Source organism: Triticum aestivum, chromosome 2B (genome assembly GCF_018294505.1).
Source record: "Triticum aestivum cultivar Chinese Spring chromosome 2B, IWGSC CS RefSeq v2.1, whole genome shotgun sequence".
NCBI lineage: Eukaryota > Viridiplantae > Streptophyta > Magnoliopsida > Poales > Poaceae > Triticum > Triticum aestivum.
The window spans coordinates 24,455,458-24,478,232 of record NC_057798.1 but is presented as its reverse complement, the minus strand read 5'-3'; the positions used below and the strand labels follow the sequence as shown (position 1 = coordinate 24,478,232).

Below are 22,775 nucleotides of genomic sequence, written 5' to 3'. Positions count from 1 at the left end.
TTTCTTTAAGGCTGCCCGTAATGGAAGTATCATAGGTAGTATCATGCATGCCAATTAAGCGGTTTTGATGAGGTGGCATAGAATTAAATGAAGAAAGAGAGGCTTGAGTATCATATCATGATACCGTATCATATTAAATGATGTGTTACTTTGTGTCATGCATGGCAATAAATGTAGTCCTCTATGATACTAACATATGATACTATGCATTACAGATATAGTATCATAAACTAGTATCATATGCATGATATTAGTACATGATACTTTTCATTACAACCAGCCTAATATATGCAAGTTTTGGATTGGAGGATTTGGAGAATAATAAATGCTCAATAACTTGATTTTAGTCTTTTTAGTATTTGGATCCAAGCATGGGTGAGGCTAGCAAGTTTTAGTCCCACTATTTTTAGTCATGGGACTAAAACGTATCAAGCACCTAAAGGCGGTGATGGAGACGGGGATGCTCCTGGGTGCTCATTACACACCATTCCATGCTAAAGGGGGTGATGGAGACGGGGATGCTCCTAGCTGCTCATTACACACCATTCCATTCAATACTCGCTTGCTTGGGATAGGAGCCATCGGTGGATCCGCCTCCGCCTCCGCCTCGCCCCTCGCCTCCATCCCCATGGATCTTGTGCTGGAGGAAGCCTTGCGGGCCATGGCTCGCGCGGTCGACCAGTTCCGGAGCCTGGGCGACAGGCAGATGCGGAGGTGCCTGCTGGGCGCCGGGGACCACGTCAGCGGCAAGCTGCGGGAGGTGGCGACCCTGCTGGACCAGATCCGCGACCTCGTCTGGGCCGACGACGAGAGGAGCTCTCCGGCGAGGAGGGATCGCCTCAAGGAGGCCTTCTACGGCATCGAGGACTTGGTGGGCGGCATGGAGTACCACAGCCTCACTTTCCAGGTTGAATCCGGTATTTCCTCAAAGTCAAATCGCAATCCACTTTCTTCTGCTATCAGGCTGGGCAAGCGATTCGTTAGCAGCAGCGGCAGCGATGAGGCGTCGCGCCGCCGGTTCCTCAAGGACCTCGATTCCGTCGCAAGCACTCTCAGCTCTCTGCTCAAGCAAGCACAAGGGTCCGGTCTGCCGCCCACCGTTCCGGTGCCCGATTTTGACGCTGCCACGATGCTCCAGGGTGGTCACAAGGTGTTTGGCCGCAACAAGGAGCTGAACGACATCGTGCAAATGCTGACTGAGCCGCCCTCGCCCCACTGCACTGCCTGCAGGGTTGTCTCCATTGTTGGCTTGGGCGGTTTGGGCAAGACCACGCTCGCCCAGTCAGTCTACGACGATACCAGAGTCAAGTCCCACTTTGATCTCAGAGCATGGGCACATGTCTCAGGCAAGCCTGACAAGATGGAACTCGCAAAGCAAATCTTGCGTTCAGCCAACCCGAGATACGGTGGATCCATCGACAAAGATGCCACGTTTGCAACTCTTCAGTTGAAGCTCAATCGGTTAATGTCGTCCAGGAGATTTCTGATTGTTCTTGATGATATCTGGGGTGACGACCCCTTCACCAACGACGCCTACAACGAAATCCTCAGTCCACTAAGATCCATGGAGAGCGGCAGTAGGATTATTGCTGTCACTCGGACACCAAAGGTGGCTGACATGCTAGATGCATCTCACACCTACTTCCTGAATGCATTGGGCACTGACGATTGTTGGTCACTGATCAAGGAATCTGCCTTTGGGGGCCGGAGCACACATGAGGAGTGCACTGAAGAATTGGAACAGATCGGGATGAAGATTGCCGCCAAGCTCAACGGATTGCCTTTGGCTGCCAAGCTGATGGGAGGACTGCTTGGAGCTACAAAGAGCACAAAGTACTGGCGTATTATCTCGGAAAAAGAATTTTCCAGAGATATCACTCTCTCCTTGCTGCGGTTGAGCTACAGTTACCTGCCAGGACGACTCAAGCAGTGCTTTGCGTTCTGCAGCATATTTCCCAAGAACTGGAAGTTCGACCAAACAACCTTGGTACGCCTTTGGATGGCCAACGGCTTCATTCAACCGCAAAGTGGCACTGGCAAAAGGATGGAGGATCTGGGCACAGATTATTTCAATGTTCTGCTGTCTCGGTCCTTCTTCCATGCTCTCAGGCAGGGCCGTCGCACACACTATAAGATGCATGACTTGATCCATGATATGGCAGTGTCAGCTTCAACCGAAGATTGCTGTCAAATTGAGCCTGGCATGACCCGTCGTATCCCCTCAACTGTGCGCCATGTATCGGTCACCACCGGCAGCTTGCAAGACGTCAATGCTGCCATCAACATACTCCCGAAAAACCTACGCACCGTCATAGTTTTTGGAAATTGGACACATTTTCTCGAAGATGACTCCCTGGTTAAGCTAAAGAATCTGCGAGCACTTGATGTTTGTCACTGTGACTTTACTGAGTTGCCACCAGCTATTTCCTGTTTATTCCATCTCCGTTACTTGTCGCTGTCTCGCACCATTCGGAGTCTTCCAGAGTCCATAAGCAAGCTGCTCCATCTGCAAACCTTGTGCTTTGAAGATAAGTGTTCCCTTGATAAGCTTCCTGCAGGAATAAGTAGGCTTGTAAAGTTGCGGCACCTTGGAATCGACATGAAGTACATTGCACAGCTACCGGGTATTGGACGACTTATTAACCTGCAGGGATCAGTTGAGTTCCGTGTTAAAAAGGGGGGAGGGCATGCCTTGCAAGAGCTGAAGGGCATAAAATGTCTCCATGGCCAGCTAAAAATTAAAGGCCTCGACAATGTCTTGAGCAAGGATGAAGCCAGCAAGACCGACATGAAAAGTAAAGAGAATCTTAGGGCGCTCACACTGGAATGGAGTTCAGCTTGTAGAATTCTCACCCCTGTGGCTGATTGTGAAGTACTGGAAAACCTCCAGCCACATCAAAACTTGAAGGAACTTAGCATTGTAAGGTATCTTGGTGTGACATCTCCCAGTTGGTTACAGTTGGCATTGCTGAGGGAGCTGCAATCCTTGCACCTTGTTAACTGCAGGAGCTTGGGAGTTCTGCCTGCACTTGGCCTTCTGCCATCCCTCGAACAATTACATATGAAGGAGCTGTGCACGGTCGAGCGAATTGGGCATGAGTTTTATGGTACTGGTGACATGGCATTTCCTTCCCTAAAGGTTCTTGTGCTTGACGATTTTCCCAGCTTGGTCGAGTGGTCTGAAGTGAGGGAAAACCCACTTCCTTGTCTCCAGAGGCTAAAGATTGTAGACTGCCCCAAACTGATTCAAGTTCCTGCATTTCCGCCATCCGTCTCTGAGCTTACAGTGGAGCGTACATTATTGATATCTAATATGAAGCTTGCTCCTTATTCTTCATCACGATCAGAGATACTCACCCTGGACATTTCTACGACCAGTGTACTTTCCAGGGGACTGTTCCATCAAAGCCATCTAGCATCTATCATAGTTTTAAACATAAACGCTGGCTGCAAGCATCTTGTTGCCGCAGAGGGACTCCACACCTTTACTTCTCTCCAAAAGCTTCAGCTGTGCCACTCTGACATATCAGATCAGAATTTGGAAAGTCTTCTTCAGGTGCTGCCCTCTTTGTACTCGTTTGAGATGATAGATCTGCCCAACATGACATCTCTGGTGCCAGCAAATAATAGTTTGTGTACAACAGTCACAGAGTTGCAAATATCCAACTGTCCACTGCTCTCTTCTGTAGTCTCCTTGACTACTTTTGTTTCACTGAAACGTTTGGTGATTGAGAAATGCCCCAAACTGACGGCAGCATCTTTCCCAGTAAACTTTTGGAGACTCACAGCCCTCAAGGTTCTGAGCATATCATACTGCACAGAGTTCCAGTCTTTACCTACTTGTGGTCTGCCAACCTCAATAGAAGCACTTCATCTTGTTGGGTGTCACCCAAAGCTGCATGGAAATTCAAGCAACAAGACTGTCAATTCCCAAGAGGAAGTTTCTACTCTACACAAAACATTGGCTCACTGACAGAACACACTTCAGGTTTTCCCTTAGCTGCCTCTCTTTCTTTCCACTGTACTACCTTCATTGTGTAACTTTCACTTCCCTTGGTTATTTGCTCCTGTATATTAGAAATTGTGAAACATTTCCTGTGATGACTCATGCTTATTACCTTGATGGGAAATACCGTACCACCAAACACCCTTGATTATTTTTGCCAATCATGTAGATGCTGACATGTGCTTTTGATGTATGATAATTTATCAGTTCAACTGTGCCTTTGGTGCAGATTACCGCCCTTGTAATTTGGTTGTGATTTGATGTTGCCTTCCATTGTTTTACTTTGTTACATTACACATACTTCAGAATTAGTGCAATTAACATGCTGGACAGTGGACATGCCTATAGTTTACTATTACCACTTTTTGCCTTTTAACAAGTGAAGAACTTTAAATATATTATTCCTAAAGCAGCAACCGTTTCTATAATTCTTTTGAGATAGCTTGTTAACAAATTTTCGCTAGTCCCAGTTTCAGGATGGTAAGAGTTTTTTTTAATCTGATGTATCTTTTTTGTGCTGCAAGCAGGTGAAAAAGGATTGGCAATTGATAAAAATGGTAAACAAGTGCCGCATGAAGAAATCAAGTGACGAAATTCTGGTTATATAAGGAAATAGTATTTGTCCCGCAAAAATAAAAATAAGGAAATAGTATTTGGAGTGCATATGAACCGAGTATGTGTCACAATGTCTAAGCAATATTTCATTCGTTGTCCACAAAACTATGAATTCTAGGACATGCTATTGTATCTTTTGTTAAAGGGAATTTGTAAAGTTGAATTCTTGAATTATTGTACATTCTCAGGTTTCTTTGTGGATCCACTTTTGCTTCGATACACCCCCTAAATACATCGACGGCTGAGATTAACCTATACCCCTTCATAATAAAGGGCATGATAGTCTTTTCTGAAAGTATGTCTGCATTGCCATGGGCTGGAAGATGTACGCGCCGACAGTATAGACAACAACAGCTCAGAACGGAGCCTTACAAGCCTCTGTACTAATACGCTGCCAAGCAGCTCAGAACCCCTGCCAATACGGTGTCTTACATCGTCGACGTTAACGCGGTGCCGCTCTTCCCCGAGTATTCTTTGCCGCAGCTTAGCCGGACGCGGCTGGCGGCTGGGGAGTATATGGGTGCTTGCACGCTGTTCGCTGCAATGCCTAGTGCGGGGGAACTGGCGTATGACGCGGACAAGGAGATGCTCGACATCATCCACGACGGAGGCGAGGGAGGAGGAGGGGGCTATGAGGACGGGCAGGTGGAAGACGCAGACAAGGAGGAGAGGAAGGCAGAGATGTTCAAACAGTTGATGGAGGCGACAGAGAAGAAGATCAAGCTCGAAGAGAGGAGGACCATGATCTAAGAGAGGAAGGCCAAGCTCAAGGAAAAGAGGGTGAAGATCGTCCCCAATGCGGAGGACACCAAGATGTTGACCTTAAATGTCGACTCTTTGGATGCCGACGCTAGAATGATTATGCAATCCGTCCGCTACCAGATATTGCAGTGGCAGAAAGATGAGTGGGCGGCGGCGGAAGATGATGACGCGGCGAAGGCGGACGCGGAGGCTGCCTACGCGGCGGCGACGACTCCTCCTTGATCGGGGAGCAGCTTGTTGGGATTGCCGATCTGGCAAGGCAGAAATGTACGGACCGCCGGACTGATGTTCTTTTGGATTTGGGCATAAAAACTAAGCATATTTGCCTTTTTTTTTGTTGTGATCAGAGATGCGATCCGACGCCGGAGTGATCCGGGGCGTTGTGTGAATTAGCGTACATTTGAATTTGAGTTTACTAATGGACATATATAAGATACAATTGGATGGCTAGGAGAAAATTTGCGGGTTGTCGTGGGAGATGCCTAACCGACTTCATGGGCATGCGTGAGAGGTAATTTTTTGTTCGAGATAAAATTGAACCGGCCAACCAGGGTAGTTAGAGCATTACTAGTAGAACCCTCAAACCCTCAAATCCTTAAAGCAGTTTTAAGGGTTGAGAAGTGCCACTTTTTGACACTTTTAAGGGTTGAAAAACAGGGGCAAATACTAGAACCCTCAAACCCAACCCTTATAACGGAATATTCCGTCGAGCACCTCGGGCATTCCGTCGAGCACCTCGTGCACGACGGGCGGAGGGTTGGCGATTGGGGGCGCGGGCGCGGTCTTCGTTTGGGAGGTGGTTCTCTTCACGACCGGGGTCCCTCCCGTGGCGAGCTTGGCCACCGCAGCACCCTTCGGCCCAACCGACGACGTCTTCCGACGGCGCTTGGTGGTGGGCGGCTGCGGCGGGGCGAGAGAGGAGGCGGGGGCCAGGGCGACTGCGGGCTGCGAGGGGACGACGTGCTGGCCAGCACGCCGCCGCTTGGCGCCGAGGACGTGGGTGGCGACCACCACCGACGCGACCTGCGCCTAGCTCGGGACGGGCGGCTGCTGGGCCGACATGGGTGCCGCGGAGGCGGCGATTGGGAGCGGGGCGACGAGCGGGGCAAGGGAGGAGGCGGGCGTGAGGACGGGGGCGGGCGGCGGCTCCATGGCGCGCGGCGGCCGGCGGCGATTGGGGGCGGAGCGACGGGCGGGGCAAGGGAGGAGGCGGGCGACGAACCTGATGTTTCCCTCCCGCGCGCGCAACTGACAAATAGAGGTTGGGGTTGTTTCCCCTCTCCAACCCTCACTTTTAGAGGCTGGGAGAGCGACCCGGGCTCTAAACCTTAATTTTTTTTTACAGGTTTAGGGGTTAAAGGGTTCTAGTCTTTGCGTTTTTTTCGTCTCAACCCGTAAAAAAGCGGTTATTTTTGAGGGTTCGAGGGTTTAAGGGTACTACTAGTAATGCTCTTATAGTAGATCGTGGAGGCGCCCTCGCCTCATGTAGACGTACGATTCTTTCATGCGCTAATTTTCGTGCAAAAATTTTATGCGCGTCGTGTACTTTTGAGACAAACTTCCTTTCTCGTCTTCTTTTTTTGAAAAATATTAATTTCATATCAATCAAGGTGGTTCATTACAATCCTTTTGGCAAAGAGTGACAATTTCGTCTGGGCCATGGCAGAGCCAAACTGCCAGCGAGTAGATGATCTACCCATCTGTGCTAAAGCATGAGCTATATTATTTTGCCTTCTCCGCATGTGCTATAAAATAATCACGTGTAGACTTAAGTACTAGTTGTCCTTCCTTAACTAAAGCAGCCACTGAAGATCTATTTGGCGTCGTGTACTTTTGAGACAAACATCTTTTCTCTTCTTCAATATAGCTAAAAAACGCAGTGGTTTTCCATGTTTTTTGTTTTACTTTTTTGGTTTTTGTTATGGCCGGTGTTTCTTTTTCTCTTTCTCTTTGTTTTTCATTTTCCTCCTTTCTAAACATTTGTGAAATTTTCTTAAAAATCATGAACTTTTCTTAATAAATTCATGAACTTTTTTCTAGTCGAGAACTTTTCTTCAAATTTGTGAACTTTGTTTTGAATTCACACACTTTTTTTCAAAACAACCTTTTTTTTAAATTAGTGGATTGTTTTTTTAAATCGATGAACCTTTTCAAATTTGTGAACTTTTTTCCAATATTTTTATATTTTATGAATTTTTTTCAAAATCGATGAAATTTTTGAAAAGAAATCAGTTTTTCTATTTTTTGAATTTTCCATATATATGTATATATACTCACCGATTTTCAAAAAAGGTATACAATTGTTTTTTTAGGCAAGCGAACAAAGCAGAGGCACGTGGGCCTTTTGGGCCAAGCCCAGGTCGCGCGCGTGAGAGCCAGCGAGCACAAGTGGGCAGGTGTGCAAAACCGAACCAAAAATCAAAAAGAATTAAAAACCAAACCAAACAAAAATTTAGGTTTTTTCAAGTTCGGTTTCTTTTTCAGTTCTCGGATCTGGAAACCATTTAATCTTCGGTTTTTTCAGTTAGAAACCAAACGATCTTTCATTAAACCAAAATAATCGGAAATAGCTTCTCTCTGTGGTAAATTTTCGCAGATGTGAGTTCATCACCCCTCCTTTTACTGTCCTCCATCCACCTCACTGCAACTCGCCAAGCATGTGGTACTAAACTGCGCACGTGGATCGACATCGGCACCTGGAGGCTACGTCTATAGCAAGACATGTGGGTACGGCCGGAATTAATTAAGCACGATGGTGAGGATGTTTTTTTTTTTGAGAAATTCTTCATTCAAATTACGAATCAGTACAAAGTTGACTCTTACAAGCACACTGAAACGCAAACACAAAGGACCATGAACACCTAGAGTACCCTAAAACAACCATAACACAAAAAGATCTCCGGAGCCCTGTGTCATCATCCCTGAATCTTGAGAGAAGACCCCTGCAGCAGAAGGATCTGCAACCAGTCACAAACAGGTCATCATCTTCGACCACGATACAATTTCCGCCACGTTGCTTCCTCTTTTCTTGACACCATCGCTGAGAGGGCATGGACATCAATCCAACACACCTGCAACAGTCGTCGCCATCTTTGGCTTTGAGTACCGCGAAAAGTGTCCCTTCCAAAAGGAAGAGAACTCGAGTCATTCGACCGGTCCAGCACCGCGGCCGGGCCATCCGCCCGGACAAAGCAGGATCTCCCACCAGCATCAGCGCAGAGGAAGGAGAAGAACAGCAGCAGCAAATCATACCAATAAGGAAGAAGAAAGGTCTTCGTCTCCCTGCATCCATCGCCCATCTGAGGATCCAAACGGCCAGTGCCGATGGACCTCCAACCACCATAGCTCGCGACCTCGACGAGATCCGGGGATCCCCAACACTGCTGGCTCCTAGACGAAGGCAAAAGCCTCGCCTGACCGCGAACGAAGCCCGAAGAAACTTATTCCGACGCGACACCACCGCAACGGCCTCGGCAGCGTCTCCTTCAACCCTAATCCTACCGCACATCCACCTAGAGAACAGACCCGGGGTTCCCCCTCCCTCCCGCCGCCGGAGCGGCCGACGGAGAGAGAGGGAACCGGTGGCGTCACCGGCGGCGCGCAAGGGATCCTGGTGGCCTCTTCCGATCGCCTGATGCGATCTTTGTTTGCCTCTCTTTTTGGTTTGTAGTCGTCCCTAGGGATAGGAGTTTGGCTACGAGTGAAAGACCAGTGTTATTGATTGTGAACCCATATTTGGCTATTTACACAGAGGAATGGAAAAAATCACGAAAAACCGAACAATTATACAATACTTACCTTATGTAACAAGGTGGGATTATTTAGCTACTATGTTTATAGAAGCAATAATAGTAAATGCAGCAGAATTATTGGAGAATATTCTCCTATGTGCTAGTTTTTTTTTTGAAAATTCAGCATGTGTGGTTGCTCACTAGTTTAACTAGCGTTGTACCGCTAAAAAGGCTAGCACTTTTGCACCCCCACCCTCCACCCTAGGCCGGCCCATTTTACACTTTTTCCCCTTCTGTAAGACCTAAAAAAAATCTGGTTTTTGAATTTTGACACGGTATGCAAGTTGCGACGCCCTCTGCCCTAGGCATGCCCATGGTAGACATCCATGCTTAGTTTAAACGACTTTCTCCACCGTATGCAAGTTGCAACACGTCGGATTATTTATTGGCCTTTTTTTACCGAGAGAACTCCGAAAATTGCAAAACTTGTAGAAAACCGAAAAAACCCTTGCATGGCGCCTTGAATTGGTCATACAAGTCTTTGAAAAAATTAGGGTCATTTAAGGGATGTGGAGAAACGAGGTGCTCCCAAACATGCCCTTCTGGTCTACCCGAACACTCTCAGTTGAATATACTATTTTTTACAAATCTCAGGACTGACCCCAACTTTTACAGGTAGGTGTGGTAGGCATCCATGTCAGGTTTGAACGATTTCCGACATCATATGCACGTTGCGACACGTCTGGCCATTTATCGGCCTTTTTCATCGATAAAACTTTAGAAAATGTAAAACTTGTTAAAAAACCCAAACCACTTGGCTTGGTGCCTTGAATTGCTCATATAAGGCCATTAAAAAATGGGGTCATTTCAAGGATATCGAGAAACAATGTGTTCTCAGACGGAGCCTTCTGGCATCGTTGAACATGGTCCAGTTTTGGACATCGATGAAATGAATCCAACTTTTGCAGGAAGATGGACATGCCCATGGTAGGCATTCATGCCAGGTTTAAATGATTTCGGATACCGTATGAAAGTTGTGACACGTCCGACCACTTATCGGCCTTTTTTCACCGAGAAAACTTCGAAAAATGCAAAACTTGTCAAAAACCCAAACAACGTGCCTTGAATTGGTCATACAAGGTCATGGAAAAAATTGGGGTCATTTTAAGGAGTCAAGAAGCAACGTGTTCTTAGACGGAGCCTTCTCACCTACCCGAATACCCTTCGTTAAACATGGTCTATTTTTCGACATCCTTGAAATGACCCAAACTTTTGTAAGAAGGCGGACATGTCCATTGTAGGCATCCATGTCAATTTTGAATGATTGCCAACAAGTTGCGACATGTCCGGTCATTTATTGGTCTTTTTTTATCAAGAAAACTTCAAAAAATGTTAAATTTGCTGAAAATCAAAACAACTTGGCATGCTGCTTTGAATTGGTCGTACAAGGTCATGGGAAAAAATTAAGCCATTTGACGGATGTTGAGAAACAACGTGATCTCAAACGGAGACATTTGGCCCTAATTTTTGCAAGCTGATCACTTGCACGCCAGGTATAACCTTGTTTTGAGCTTTTTGTTGCAGCCTGCATGTGCGTACCTGTAGGCAACACAGTGTGCCGTTCGTGGTTTTAGTCTCACCTCATCTATTTATTTCATATTTTTTACTTACTTTTAAACCGTTAAATGTTTAGCAAGGCTTAACTAGTTCTGTGGCAAGCTATGATAGACACAGTTTTACCTATATATATATATATATAGGAGTAGGATTTTCTATAATAGCTTGCCACAGAACTAGTTAAGTTTTTCGATGGTGTAAAAGTTCTCAAAAATCCTGAAAAAAATACTGAACCAACACACCTATAATATAACATGATCCAACGGAGGGATTGAAAAAGTATGGCTACAGATGAAGAAAATGTGTGTGTGTGTGTGTGTGTGTGTGTGTGTGTGTGTGTGTGTGTGTGTGTGTGTGAAAAGTTGTTCTGCTGAAAAACATACCCTTAGAACTTTAGGAAGTGAATTAGTTAAATTTTACCATGCAAAAAAAATTAGTTAAATTTCTTGGGCAACAATATTGTATAGTCCTGGATGGTCTCATTTTTTTTTTTGATTCTTCAGGAAAACATGACAACATCAAAACAAAAGCAAAAAAGGAATATATATGTGAAAAGTTGTTCTGCTGAAAAACATACCCTTAGAACTTTAGGAAGTGAATTAGTTAAATTTTACCATGCAAAAAAAAATAGTTAAATTTCTTGGGCAACAATATTGTATAGTTATCTGTACAATTTTTTTTGTAACTTTCTTTACAAAAAGTACCAAACATATTAACTAAAAATAGATTGTTTTTTTCTGTTGTGAGTTGATGAGTCTGTATTGCCATTGCTAATTGTACTGGTCTGGCTCACTGCAGACTGGACAACACTATCACTCGTATCATGATTTTGCCTCCTGCTCCATTTGTACTCACAATATCTTTCCAGATAGACATCTTGCTGTTCCGGAGTCACACGTGAGTACCTTTCCCTGTTATGATAATGCTCTTCTCAACAGAATTCGTTGGCCGAACACCTCTACGTTTAACAGAATTCGTGGGCAGTGGATGGATTTATTGAATGATGAGTTCTACCAACAGAATGAGCCATAGATTGACGGAAGTTTCGTGCTGAAGTGAATGCTGGGAGGCACCCGCGAATAGTGGCAGAGCTGATTTTTAGTGGAAAAAAATAGGCAAGAGCATCTCCAACAGCCACCCAATGCGCGGCGTGCTAAAAAAGTGTTTGCAGCGCGCCGATTGTCTATTTTGGCGTGGCGCGGAGCGCTTGCTCCAGCGGCTGCTGTAAATTTTAGCGCGTGAGTAGCTCCAGAAGGTGCGGTAAAAACCAACGCGCGTGAGCAGCCGGCGCTTGCCATATGTTGCATTTTGGACACGAGCTGATATTTCAAACATCAAAACAAAGACATGGCATAATTTAAATTACCCAAACAAGTTCATGACATAAAAGTTCATGCCCACAAGTTCAAATTGATGCCCACAACACCATCCAACCAAGTTCAAAAACCGGACCAAGTTCATGACACAAAAGTTCACACCAATGAACACACTGCAAGCTTCTTCCTCGTCGGCATGGAGGAGCCATCCGCCGCCTTGTTCTCTTCGCGGATACCTTGCCCTTCTTCGCCCGCGCCACATTTGGGAGCTTCGCGAGGGGGGCACGTGGCTTCACGGCGGGCGCCGACGCGACGCCACCCGCCGTCGAGGTCGTCCATGGCGGCACGAAAAGGCCGCGCACGATACTGGCGCTTGGAGGAGCACCGGCGGAGGCGAAGCCAAAGCTCCCTGCGCTAGGCTTGCGGCGGCGGTGGAGGGGTCGCGGGTGTAGGAAGGGGTGAGGGGGGGGGGGGGTGCCTGCGTGGCCGTCCATCGGGTCAACTCTTCGGCGGCGGCGCGGGCGGGGCGAAAGTGGAGCGGCAGCAACATATAAAGTAGGACAAAAAAATTGAAAAACTTTCAAGGCATAAACACAAATACTCTGTGTGCTCAATTTAGCATTGCCGGGGCATTATTACGTTTCTCCTTGATTGGAAGGTACAGATCGTCAAAGTAGAAAAATGTAAAGCTGTGTGCACATAAACAAAAACACTTGGTGTTCAGAAAAATAAGATTGCGAGAATGAAACCACGTTACCTGTTTTCCAACTTTGCAAAGCTGAAGGTGTAGTACGTCATCCAAATCCCAACAAGGCCTTCAGCTTTGCAAAGCTGAAGGTGTAGTACCCTCGCGTGGGCAGATCTGGCATTGAAGTTTAAATCATACCACGTGCACCTATTTTTTGAGGTTAAAAAAAAGAAAAGAAAAATAAATGAGCCAGGTCCAGGGCGGAAGTAACAAGAAAAAGAAAACATAACAAAAAACATAAAACAAAAACCAGAGTAAAAACTCATGAAAAACCCGGCCAAACAAAAAAAAAAGCTTCCGGAAGGCATATAAAATAAGAAGAAAAAGAAGTGTTGCTAAACATATCAGGTGAGTTGGTTTCTCTGTTTGAAGAAAACATAGAGGTTCCGACTTCAAATCTTACCACCCACGTCATTTTTTGAATGTTTAAAAGATGAAAATGGTCCGAGCCCGTGATGAGGGGGGCGTGCGCTCCTTATAAAATCACTTGAAGAAGCAAAAATAGTCCTCCACCCGCTCCATTTACGAAAGTTGAGTCAAAAATAGTCCTCCACCACTCATATAAAACCTTTTTTAAGGATCCTCTATAATTTTCCCAAACTACCCTCACATTTAGGAGAGATGACCTTCCCGTACATTTTGGTGGGCTGAAACCGCCTGAACTGACATGGCCACTCCTTCGCTCCCGCCGGGCCGCGCCACTGCTCCGCCACCGGCCGTGTGCCCCGCCCGCCTCTCCACTCCTGCCGGCCGCCTCGCCAGACCTTTCCCGAGTGATCGCACCTTCCAGTTTCTCAATGATACGAGGGACAACTTGTTTTGTGGACAAGTTTTCAAAAGAGGAATAGAAAAAAAAATAGGAATTGGGAAAAATAGTCATCGGTCATTTCTCCCTAAATTATAATGAGGGGGGGCAACTTGATGTTAAAGCATGTTGGGAAGAGCCAAAGCCAACCAAATCACTGTAATACACAATATCAGCAGCAGGTAATCACTGATGCAATGAAAAAATCTGCATGTTGGCCTGAGCCCTGCTGCCATCCCCTGCCTCCGCCAGTGACAGTCTGACAGACATCCCACAAAACGGCTTTTACAAGGAAGATTTAACAAGAGCTATTGGAGTTGCTCTAACATAGCAAAAATGTCCTCTCCGACTGTGAATCCCGAAAGGTGAGGTGTGCCAGGTGTCTCCTCCCCAGCGACAATATGGGATCACATCTCAACAATATAATCGGGTATCAGAGCTGTTCTTAGCCTTCCCTCAATGTGGCGGTAACGGTGCCTGGGAATTACTGGCCATGAAAAACACGATGCCATTCATGCACAGACATGAAATGGAAAAAGAAAACCTTAATTTCGGGGATAGTTACCTACCGAGAGGGTAGCGAACAGAACCAGCATATGATGATAGGAAGACATCATACTACGAGAAATACAAACAAGTTATCATTTAACATAATGAAAGCTACCTTCAACTCCATGCCAAGTTTCTTCCTCAATCTTCTTCACAGAGCGGGTAGAAGTACAGTAGATACACAGAGAAACTCCTAGGTTGGCACAACTAACAATGGGGTGTGGCGCCAAAAAATGGTGCTATACGTATTGTTCTTCTGGTAATCTCAACTATACAATCACAACTATGCACAATTGTTACAACAAGGAGAAAAGGAACTGACGTCAACACCCTTCAAAGAGGGGAGACACGGAGGGGGGGGGGGGCTAGTAGGTCAGCATCCTTCAAATAAGCTCTGCACCGTTGTTTGCAAGCTCTCAGTGGTATATATCTTCCCTGCTGAATCTATCTGCAAGCATGAACAAAACAGCCCCGAACTTGAACGGTTCTGGAGACACCTTGTGTAGTCTGACAGGATGCACTTCTCTATGCTATCTCTCAGATCCTGCCGTAGGGCAACATCGGGAACCTTCCAAGTTCTCTGACGATCAAAAGTCTCATTGAATTTCGAAGTAAACGCGGCCAAGGATGGACGCTGACTGCCCCACCACCACCAGCAGCTGCGATTTAAACAAGACTTGGCCGGAGTGCAGGCCTCATCTGTATATCTCTTCAAGAGTAACTTGAACTCATTATCATGCTGCTCAACAATCTGCCCATCAGATAGCAACTCATTCAACAGGCCATCTGTCTTCCTATTAAAATGGTCTGTGTTGTTCAATACGAAAATGCATCGCTGCTGCACATCTGCGTGATATATGTTTGCATACTCAGTGAGCCCAGATTTCCAGCAGGTGATCACGTCATGCAGAAGATGGCCAAATGAGTTGGAGTCATCACCAGGGGCAAGAGTGGATTGCACTAAATTTCTGTGACTGCGGAAGGATCTCACTGAGCATATGAGGAAACATGTCATTGGATGAATAATGTCATCCTGATGCTTTTTCATATTGGATTCTATGTGGTGCTTGGTATGGTCCATTAATCTCCTGAAAGCCTCTCTCATGTTGTGCAAAATATTGGAAAGGCAGTCACCAGATTCACTGGAAGGAAGCTTTTCTATAAGAGGAAAGACATCCTTAAGTGCCTCACAGGCAAGCAGCATTGGAGGAATACGAGTGGGAGGCCACACTGCCTCGCTAAGACAGACTGCAGTCTCCAAGAGCTCCTTGATAGGGCACTTTGCAAACTGCGCAAAGTAGCCTATTTTTAACTCCTCAAATGATCGACTCTGCTCACATAACTGCTGTTGCATCAAACAGAGGACTTGAGTGTTGATTTTCAACATAGTGGTCAATTCTTCTGTACGCTCAGAAGGATCCACTGTTCTTCCACGAAGAACCAATGGTATGTCCAGTTCATAGAAAAACCTGTTACACAAAAAGCGAGCTTGAACTGTGAGTACAAATATTTTAGCAATTTATGAAACATTTGAGGAGCCAATATTCTTACGGATACATAAATGTTCTAGCATCACAAGAGACTGTATATTTACAGAGATCATTTTGGACCCTTACAGAGTACCACAGAATTCATTATTCACTACAGAACTCCTTAACCTGTGCTTTCAGATTAAAACTGCCAAGTAACAAGACTTCTATACAAATCATAAAAATGCTTGCAAAGCATTCAGGATTTTACTTGATTTAGTAGCTCAACCAGTTTTATCTTGGTTAGTGTAGTCATTTTTTTGTGTCAAGGTAAACATTACATGCTATATATATCTAAAAATTTCCATGAACAGCAAAAGTCTGCAGTCATAGGTCAATTTTCAACACAAACTACATCAGCCCGAGTACTTAACAATATTTCAGACCATTCGAAAGACAATAGAGTTGGTTGATTAGCATGTAAATGATGATATTGTGAACAGTCAACTGTCACAAGCATTTGAGGTTAGGTCAAATAATATATTCTTTTAGGATCCAAAAGCACATACAGGTACAAACAAACCCATATTAAAATGACAAAAAAGGTTAGCAAAACAAAGCAGCTAACGCCTCCATATACATGCATTACTAAAAATTCCAATTTGCAGGCCATATAATGCACAAAATTTATTCATCATTAGTATTTCTCCTCTGCTACATTGATGATACTGATCTCGTGTTGTCTGACCTGAAGTTTCTGCTTTATCTATCTATTTCGGCTGTATACTAAAAACACAAAATGGATAAAAACGAAGAGAAATCACTAAAATTCTCACACAAAAAAATCTGTCCTTCAGACAGTGGGCCCTCTTCTTTATTAAGGAATCAAAAGCCTCTAGATCTTCATAACTGTACCCAACATATCACAGCCACTAGATCTTCATAACTATGCCTAAACAGACCACAGCCACTATATCTTTTAATAGTCTCATACAGCGTATCTTTTAATCTTATAATGGTGGGTATTTTGTTCAACCCATTGAAATCCTACCAGACTGTTGCTCCACATGAGATCCCTCAGTACATGATCAACACAAGATTGCTGTGACCTTGAAAGGTGCCAGTAGCAAGCTGCGGACGACAGACGCGGAACAAGGTGCAAGGTGAAGTGCAGTGTGGGCTGAGGATGCGCCAAAGAGGGCACACAAACTGAAAGAAGAAGAGATAGCGCAGGCCAAGTTGGGTGTGTCAGCGTGACTATCCAAGAACAAAAACTATAACGTTCAACACAGGCAGTCAGAATATTTTTCTATTTATTTGTGCTAGGAGAGCTTGAATAGGTTTAATTGCCACCATATACATTATTAGAATGTAACTGCTAGATGCAATGCAATATATGTCTCCAACATAATTTTTCACCTCAAAGTCCATGATTTTATTATACCTTCGGATCAAAAAATTATTCACACCTAAATCAATTCTTAAAAATGTATTTTGGATACAATTAAATGAAAATGTGTTCCATAAGAGAACAACTAACTAACAAGATTAACTGGAGAAAATTAAATAAAAATATGTTAACCAAACTATCAACCAAATGACAAAACTAATTAAAATACCCTGGGAGAATTCAAAATAAAGCAAAGGCGCCTTTGATGTATATATAATACTCCCTCTGTCCCAAAATAAGTGTCTCAACTTTGTACTAACTTTAGTACAACTTTGAAGACACTTATTTTGGGACAGAGGGAGTACAATCATAAAAAAACAGAAATTGTACTTCCGGTACAATTCTTATGTTACAGAAATGTCAAAACAAGTAGAACTTTTCAGAATTTGGAAATCGCTTAAATTGTACTATAATGTGCTGAGACACAGAAGAGCAGGAGATATACATATTTTTGGAAGTTGCTCTAAAATGATTGGTCACACTGTGGCTATACAAAGACCAAATCCTTGGATATGTTGCCAGTCCCGATGATCGGGGAACTGAAGTATCATTATACCCCAATTAATGAAAGCTCTACTCAGTTCACAAAGATTGTCCTGGTCATAGAGACCAGCGATTAAGAAATCGATGTTGGAGGCGCTTTAGTGTCAATACCGTGCTGGGTCATCCATGAGCCCGAAGTGGTTGAAGAAAGAGGCATTGCATGCAGGTGGTGAAGGACAGTAGACATAAAGAGAGGAAGATAAGTGGATGATAAAGACTTGGATATGTAAAAACTTGCAATTTTGTTTCTAATTTGTAACCCATTCAAAACATCAACATTTCTTTTTCAAGAATCATGTTATCACCGAAACAAATATACATAAAAAAGCCATGCGCTTCTTCAAAAACACCAGCAACATCATTGTTGACAAAATAGAATTGTGGACCAAACTCTCTCGGATGTTCATTTTCAAAGTGAGATTTCTCTAGTATATGAACCAGAGGTGAGTGCGACATTCAAATGGATGTTCCACAAACTAAATGGCACTCAGTCTTCACACATAATTCATTACTGTATTATTTTCACTCTATACACCTTCTGTTTGAGTACATGTATGTGTGATGATTTCTCATTTAAGTTCTACAAATTCATGCTCTCTTAATTTGTGTATGGTACGCTAAGGATATAGAGTGAAGCAGAAGAAATACATACATTGAAACTGAGAACTAATAATTTCCTTTCACTATTATAGTTCATTTTATAAATCAAAGAACTTTTAGTGGCTTTCACAAAACCATGTCATTTTCAAATAGCATATTAAGCGTATGTAACCTTGTATCACAAAGGTGAAATGCACTAATCAGATGTTGCCCGCGTCTTTGCATGGGGCACCATGCTAGTTGCTTTGGAAACATAATTTCTAGTTCGAGTATTACCTTTCCCAAGAGTTCAGATGATTTATTTGGGAGTTTCGAAAGAGGAAAAGATATATATAATCACTAAAAGGTCAGTGATGTGTGGTCATAACGAGAATACAGAGCTTGGTGTTTTTAACTTCAGGGCAAAACTGTAAGTACTCTACTGACTAAGAGGGATATGTGATCCGTTGGGCCACAGAGAAACACAGCTATTACAATACATTGGCATGGTCCAATTAATACAAGCATGAAAGAGATTTGGAAAGAAAATGCACAAAATGTCAATACATTATAGCGGCAAACAGTGCAGAGTAAAAATTCAAAATAGAGGATGATTCAACAAGAGAAATGTCCTTACTGAAGGAACAGGGGAAAGCATATATTGGAAATTTCTAGCGAGTCTATGTAGACTGTTATTCTTTGCTTTTAAGCTGTATTGTACAATGGCAGTCCCAGTCTATTCTATCTATGTACTCGCTCCATCCGGGTTTATTGGGCCTAAAGACCAAAACACTAGAACCAAGGCACACAGAGTAGTCCCCTTAAAAATCTTGTATTTCACATCAAATTAAAGCGCGAGGACGGTTTGACTTCGGTAAATTAACTACAGCGGCTACTCCTGGACATGCATGCTGCGTATGCATTGGCTGCATGCTGGGCATATTTATGTGCTACGGATTTTACTGCTCTTAAATATCCATCCAGCGCAGGAACAGAAGGAAGACCAAGGGAAAATATGTGTTTCCAACGCAACTTAATTCCGGGGCCTAATATGAAGGGACATGCTGAGAGCAAGTACAATAGTGGGCTATAAGACTAGCCATAGTGGGAGAAGCTTCAAGAGTAACATCGGGTCCAACTCAGCAAATTTGTCTGTGGCAATGAGTTAATGAGAGAGGTAAATTAAGTAACTTAGCTAGTTACCGTAACATCACATATCCCAAGACAATATGAGTCTATAACCTAATAAATTAAGCTTTGCATGACACCGCACATATGTTACTACCCACTATGGAGGTACTTCCTCCGTTTCTTTTTAGTTTGCATATAAAATTTGGTCAAAGTCAAACTTTGTCAACTTTGACTAAGTTTATAGGAAAAAATATCAAGATTCACAATGTGAAATTAACATATCATATAGCTTTAGTATTGTAGATGTTGATATTTTTTCCTACAAAGTTAGTCAAACTTTACAAAGTTTGACTTTGACCAAATTTTATATGCAGACTAAAAAGACACGGAGGGAGTAGTAACATAGCCTAGGGTAGCGTGTATGTTACTAGTGTATACTCTCCACTATGGCTAGTCTAAGTCCGCTTACATGGCACTTTTGCCTATGTGCAGGAGAGAGACAAGAAAAAAGTGATGGAGTGGGCTAACATGCAAAAGCCAGCCTCTACGCGAGCTCCTAGATATAAGCATTTAATGTGAGGAAAGAGATAGAGAGAGAAAGTTAAAAAAAAGTTCTACCCTTATAGCCAACTTCATTGTATGAGTAATTAATAATGCTAACTCTTGATGACATGTCATGTTTATATAGCCAATTGCTGGCTATATTATTAACCATGCTCTTATGCTGCTCACGGGCCTAATAAACTTGGACGAAGGGAGTACTGAAACTTCCTTTAGGCTCTTTACTATTCCCTCCGTCCCAAAATTCTTGTCTTACATTTGTTTAGATACGGATGTATCTAACACTAAAATGTAACTAGAATACATCCGTATTTAGACAAATTTAAGACAAGAATTTTGGGACGGAGGGAGTACTATCTCGGACCGGAATTACTTGTCGCTCAAACAGATGTATCTACCACTGAAATACATCTAAATACATTCATATCATTGACAAGTAATTCCGGACGGAGGTAGTATTTGGCACTCGTTATTTTGCTGCAATGTCATAACAGTAAAGAAAAAAAGGAATATATTTTGTGTGTGGGAAGAAAAAAAAAGGAATACATGATGCCAAAATTTACCATCTTCAGTGATAAAGCTGTGGGTTTACCTGCTCCATGCATGTGAGTTGGCCGAGAATGCTTGGAGTAGCACTTGTTTGTAATCAGGTCCAAAGGCCACTTGACAATTGCAGATAATGTCGTCTAGCTGGGCCAAAGAGCCCGGCAAGATGAGTCGGACAGGGCCAGGGTCCATGTGGGCATGTGACGGATAGTGAAGCTGCCGCCCGTTGCTGCTGGTTGGAGTTGGAGTGTCGCCGCCGTCACTAGATGCATAGTCGTCATGGCTGCTGCTTCCGGAGTGGCACCTGCTGAGGGAGTAACAGCAGACTGTATCTGCCTGGATCGAGTAGGGGGGCTGCTCGATGGACCGGAGGAGGTTCTTGGTAGCAGCAGACACCTCGCCCCTGTCCCATAGCCTCAGAATGCATATCTGCTCTGCGAGATGTTGCATCGCAACAGCCTGGTTCATGGAACCCCCAGATAGCAGGCAGGACGGGTTGGTAGTTCCCAGTAAACAGCTCGGACTGTCGAACAGTCGACCCGCCCCTTGGTCGCCGACGGACAATCCCCCCTCCCCGGAGTTCGATCCTTCCGCCCTGAAACAGAAAATCAGTCTTACTAGTACAAGATAATGAGATGGATGGACTGACGCAGCAACAAGGAGTAAGGACTGGCCGGGGCCCATAGATCTGACCGATCCAGCGCTAGATTTCGTAAACGGGCGAGAGCTCCCTCTCCCAACCCCCCCAAAAACCCAACAAAAATCCCCCAAAATGGAAACGGCGAAAGGGGAAGCGGGGGGCACCTCCAAGCCGGTCGTCCCGGCTGCGGCGGCGGCTCCTGCTCGCTGCGCTGCGCGGGGGATCACTCCGACTGCGTCCGGGGAGGCGGAGGACAGGAGGGGCGGCGCTGGGTGCAGGAGCGCTCCCGAGGAGGTCCAGACGGCGGAGAAAAGGGAGGGGCCTCAGAAGAAGAAAGAGGGAAAACAGTCTCAACACGGCAGGGCCAGGCGGCAGTGGCACGCCGCTCAGAGGGGGTTGCGAAACTACCACCCAAAGGGATCGCACGCCCTCTTTGGACGTGTCCACTGCCCACTGCCCACTGCCGCCCAACCCCAAACCCGAGATGGTTCTCGGACGGACGGACGGACGTGTCTTTGCGTTCTCGACCCCATGATTTGTCGCAATTACGTACGTGCTGAAATGTGTCAGAGAGAGGACAATTTCTAGTATAACTAAAAGCGGATGCCAGAGGACGTGAACTAAAAGCGGATGCTCACTGCCCACACGCCCAGACGTCTCATTCGCGATCCACCTGAACCATCCTACTCGTGACGGTGAGACCTTCGCCATGCCTCCAATATTTGATGCGTGTGGATGTAAGTTCGTTTTTTTTTTCTACTATACGAATTATCTCTCCTTCCCATACGGGCTTCGCGGAAGCTACCTTCTCTAACTGCTATGTGCTCGGGGCTCTCCAATTTCTTGGTGTTCCCGCCAGGATGTCATTGTCACGGAGGCATTCGACTTTTCTGTGCTGGAATTAGAGGTTTTGATGACTGCTTTGATATTCAAAAACTTTAGGGGCCTAAATGTTACTAGGATTTAAGCTCTATATAGAGACTTGACTTTCCATCTTAGAGTAATTTATTTGCTGATCTGCCTTTATCTTCAGAAAGAATGACTTGTTTTGATCTCACAATCACGTAGTAGCTTTTTTAATAACCACGTTAACATATGTTCTCCACCTTTTGGAGCTAGATGCTGGTTTGCAGACTTTGCAGTAAGTTGGTTCTCGAGAATTTGGTGGCTTATTCCGAGGCTAGGTTTATTGAACGGTTTTTTAATTAACTAGGGAGAGTTTAAGTTTGTGCAGTTTTGGAGGTTTAGCTTGGCCACCATGAGTATCATAGGGAGAGTTCTTGTGTTTCTTGATATTTTCCTTTTTTTGCGGAGGTTTTTTTTTCCGAAGGTCCTTGATATTTTTCTATAAAAGCACCTGGAGAAGCAACAAGTTGCCTTCACATATGTGGCTCGGTGGCGGAGCTAAGGGGCGCGCATCACCACCAGTTGCATTCACATATGTCTACCATTAAAGATTGTGAAATTGGACATATTCCTTTCGGATTTTAATGTCAAACAGGGTGAATTTAATTTAGGCTTCCACGGCTCGCGTGAACCTACTATTCAAATTGCATGATGATTAGTTTGATTTTCATATTTTAGCATCCTGATTTTTAAACAACGAGAACTTGACTTTTACGTTCACTCCACAGTGACGAAACTTGTTTCCTTCTATGGGGAAGTCAATCCCACATTCAGTATTATTTTCTTGGCACAAGAACCCAA

At 44.5% G+C, this 22,775-nt stretch overlaps 2 protein-coding genes across 3 annotated transcripts; one reads left to right on the top strand and one right to left on the bottom strand.

Moving 5' to 3' along the window:
* The first annotated feature begins 433 nt into the window (after positions 1-433).
* On the top strand, positions 434-4,840 carry LOC123043207 (putative disease resistance RPP13-like protein 1). Of its 2 annotated transcripts, none has more exons than XM_044465580.1 (2): positions 434-3,988; positions 4,534-4,840. In XM_044465580.1, the coding sequence occupies exon 1, from the start codon at positions 449-451 to the stop codon at positions 3,971-3,973; it is 3,525 nt and encodes a 1,174-aa protein (XP_044321515.1). In that variant the 5' UTR covers positions 434-448; the 3' UTR covers positions 3,974-3,988; positions 4,534-4,840. The 2 variants fall into 2 exon arrangements, with proteins under 2 accessions (XP_044321515.1, XP_044321516.1); XM_044465581.1 differs by having other exon boundaries at positions 4,531-4,840.
* A 9,388-nt stretch (positions 4,841-14,228) lies between these two features.
* On the bottom strand, positions 14,229-21,486 carry LOC123043206 (uncharacterized). The gene is made up of 3 exons (XM_044465579.1): positions 21,233-21,486; positions 20,475-21,023; positions 14,229-15,618 (listed from the first exon to the last, which is right to left on the bottom strand). The coding sequence occupies exons 2-3, from the start codon at positions 20,894-20,896 to the stop codon at positions 14,523-14,525; spliced, it is 1,518 nt and encodes a 505-aa protein (XP_044321514.1). The 5' UTR covers positions 20,897-21,023; positions 21,233-21,486; the 3' UTR covers positions 14,229-14,522.
* Between the last annotated feature and the right edge of the window lie 1,289 nt (positions 21,487-22,775).

Bases quoted from the DNA above. Each gene is read 5' to 3' on its own strand.
- LOC123043207 (XM_044465580.1), top strand. From the start codon at position 449: ATGGAGACGGGGATGCTCCTGGGTGCTCATTACACACCATTCCATGCT.
- LOC123043206 (XM_044465579.1), bottom strand. From the start codon at position 20,896: ATGAACCAGGCTGTTGCGATGCAACATCTCGCAGAGCAGATATGCATT. The intron at 15,619-20,474 runs GTAAACCCACAG...TTTGTGTAACAG, and splicing joins AACTCACATGCATGGAGCAG to GTTTTTCTATGAACTGGACA.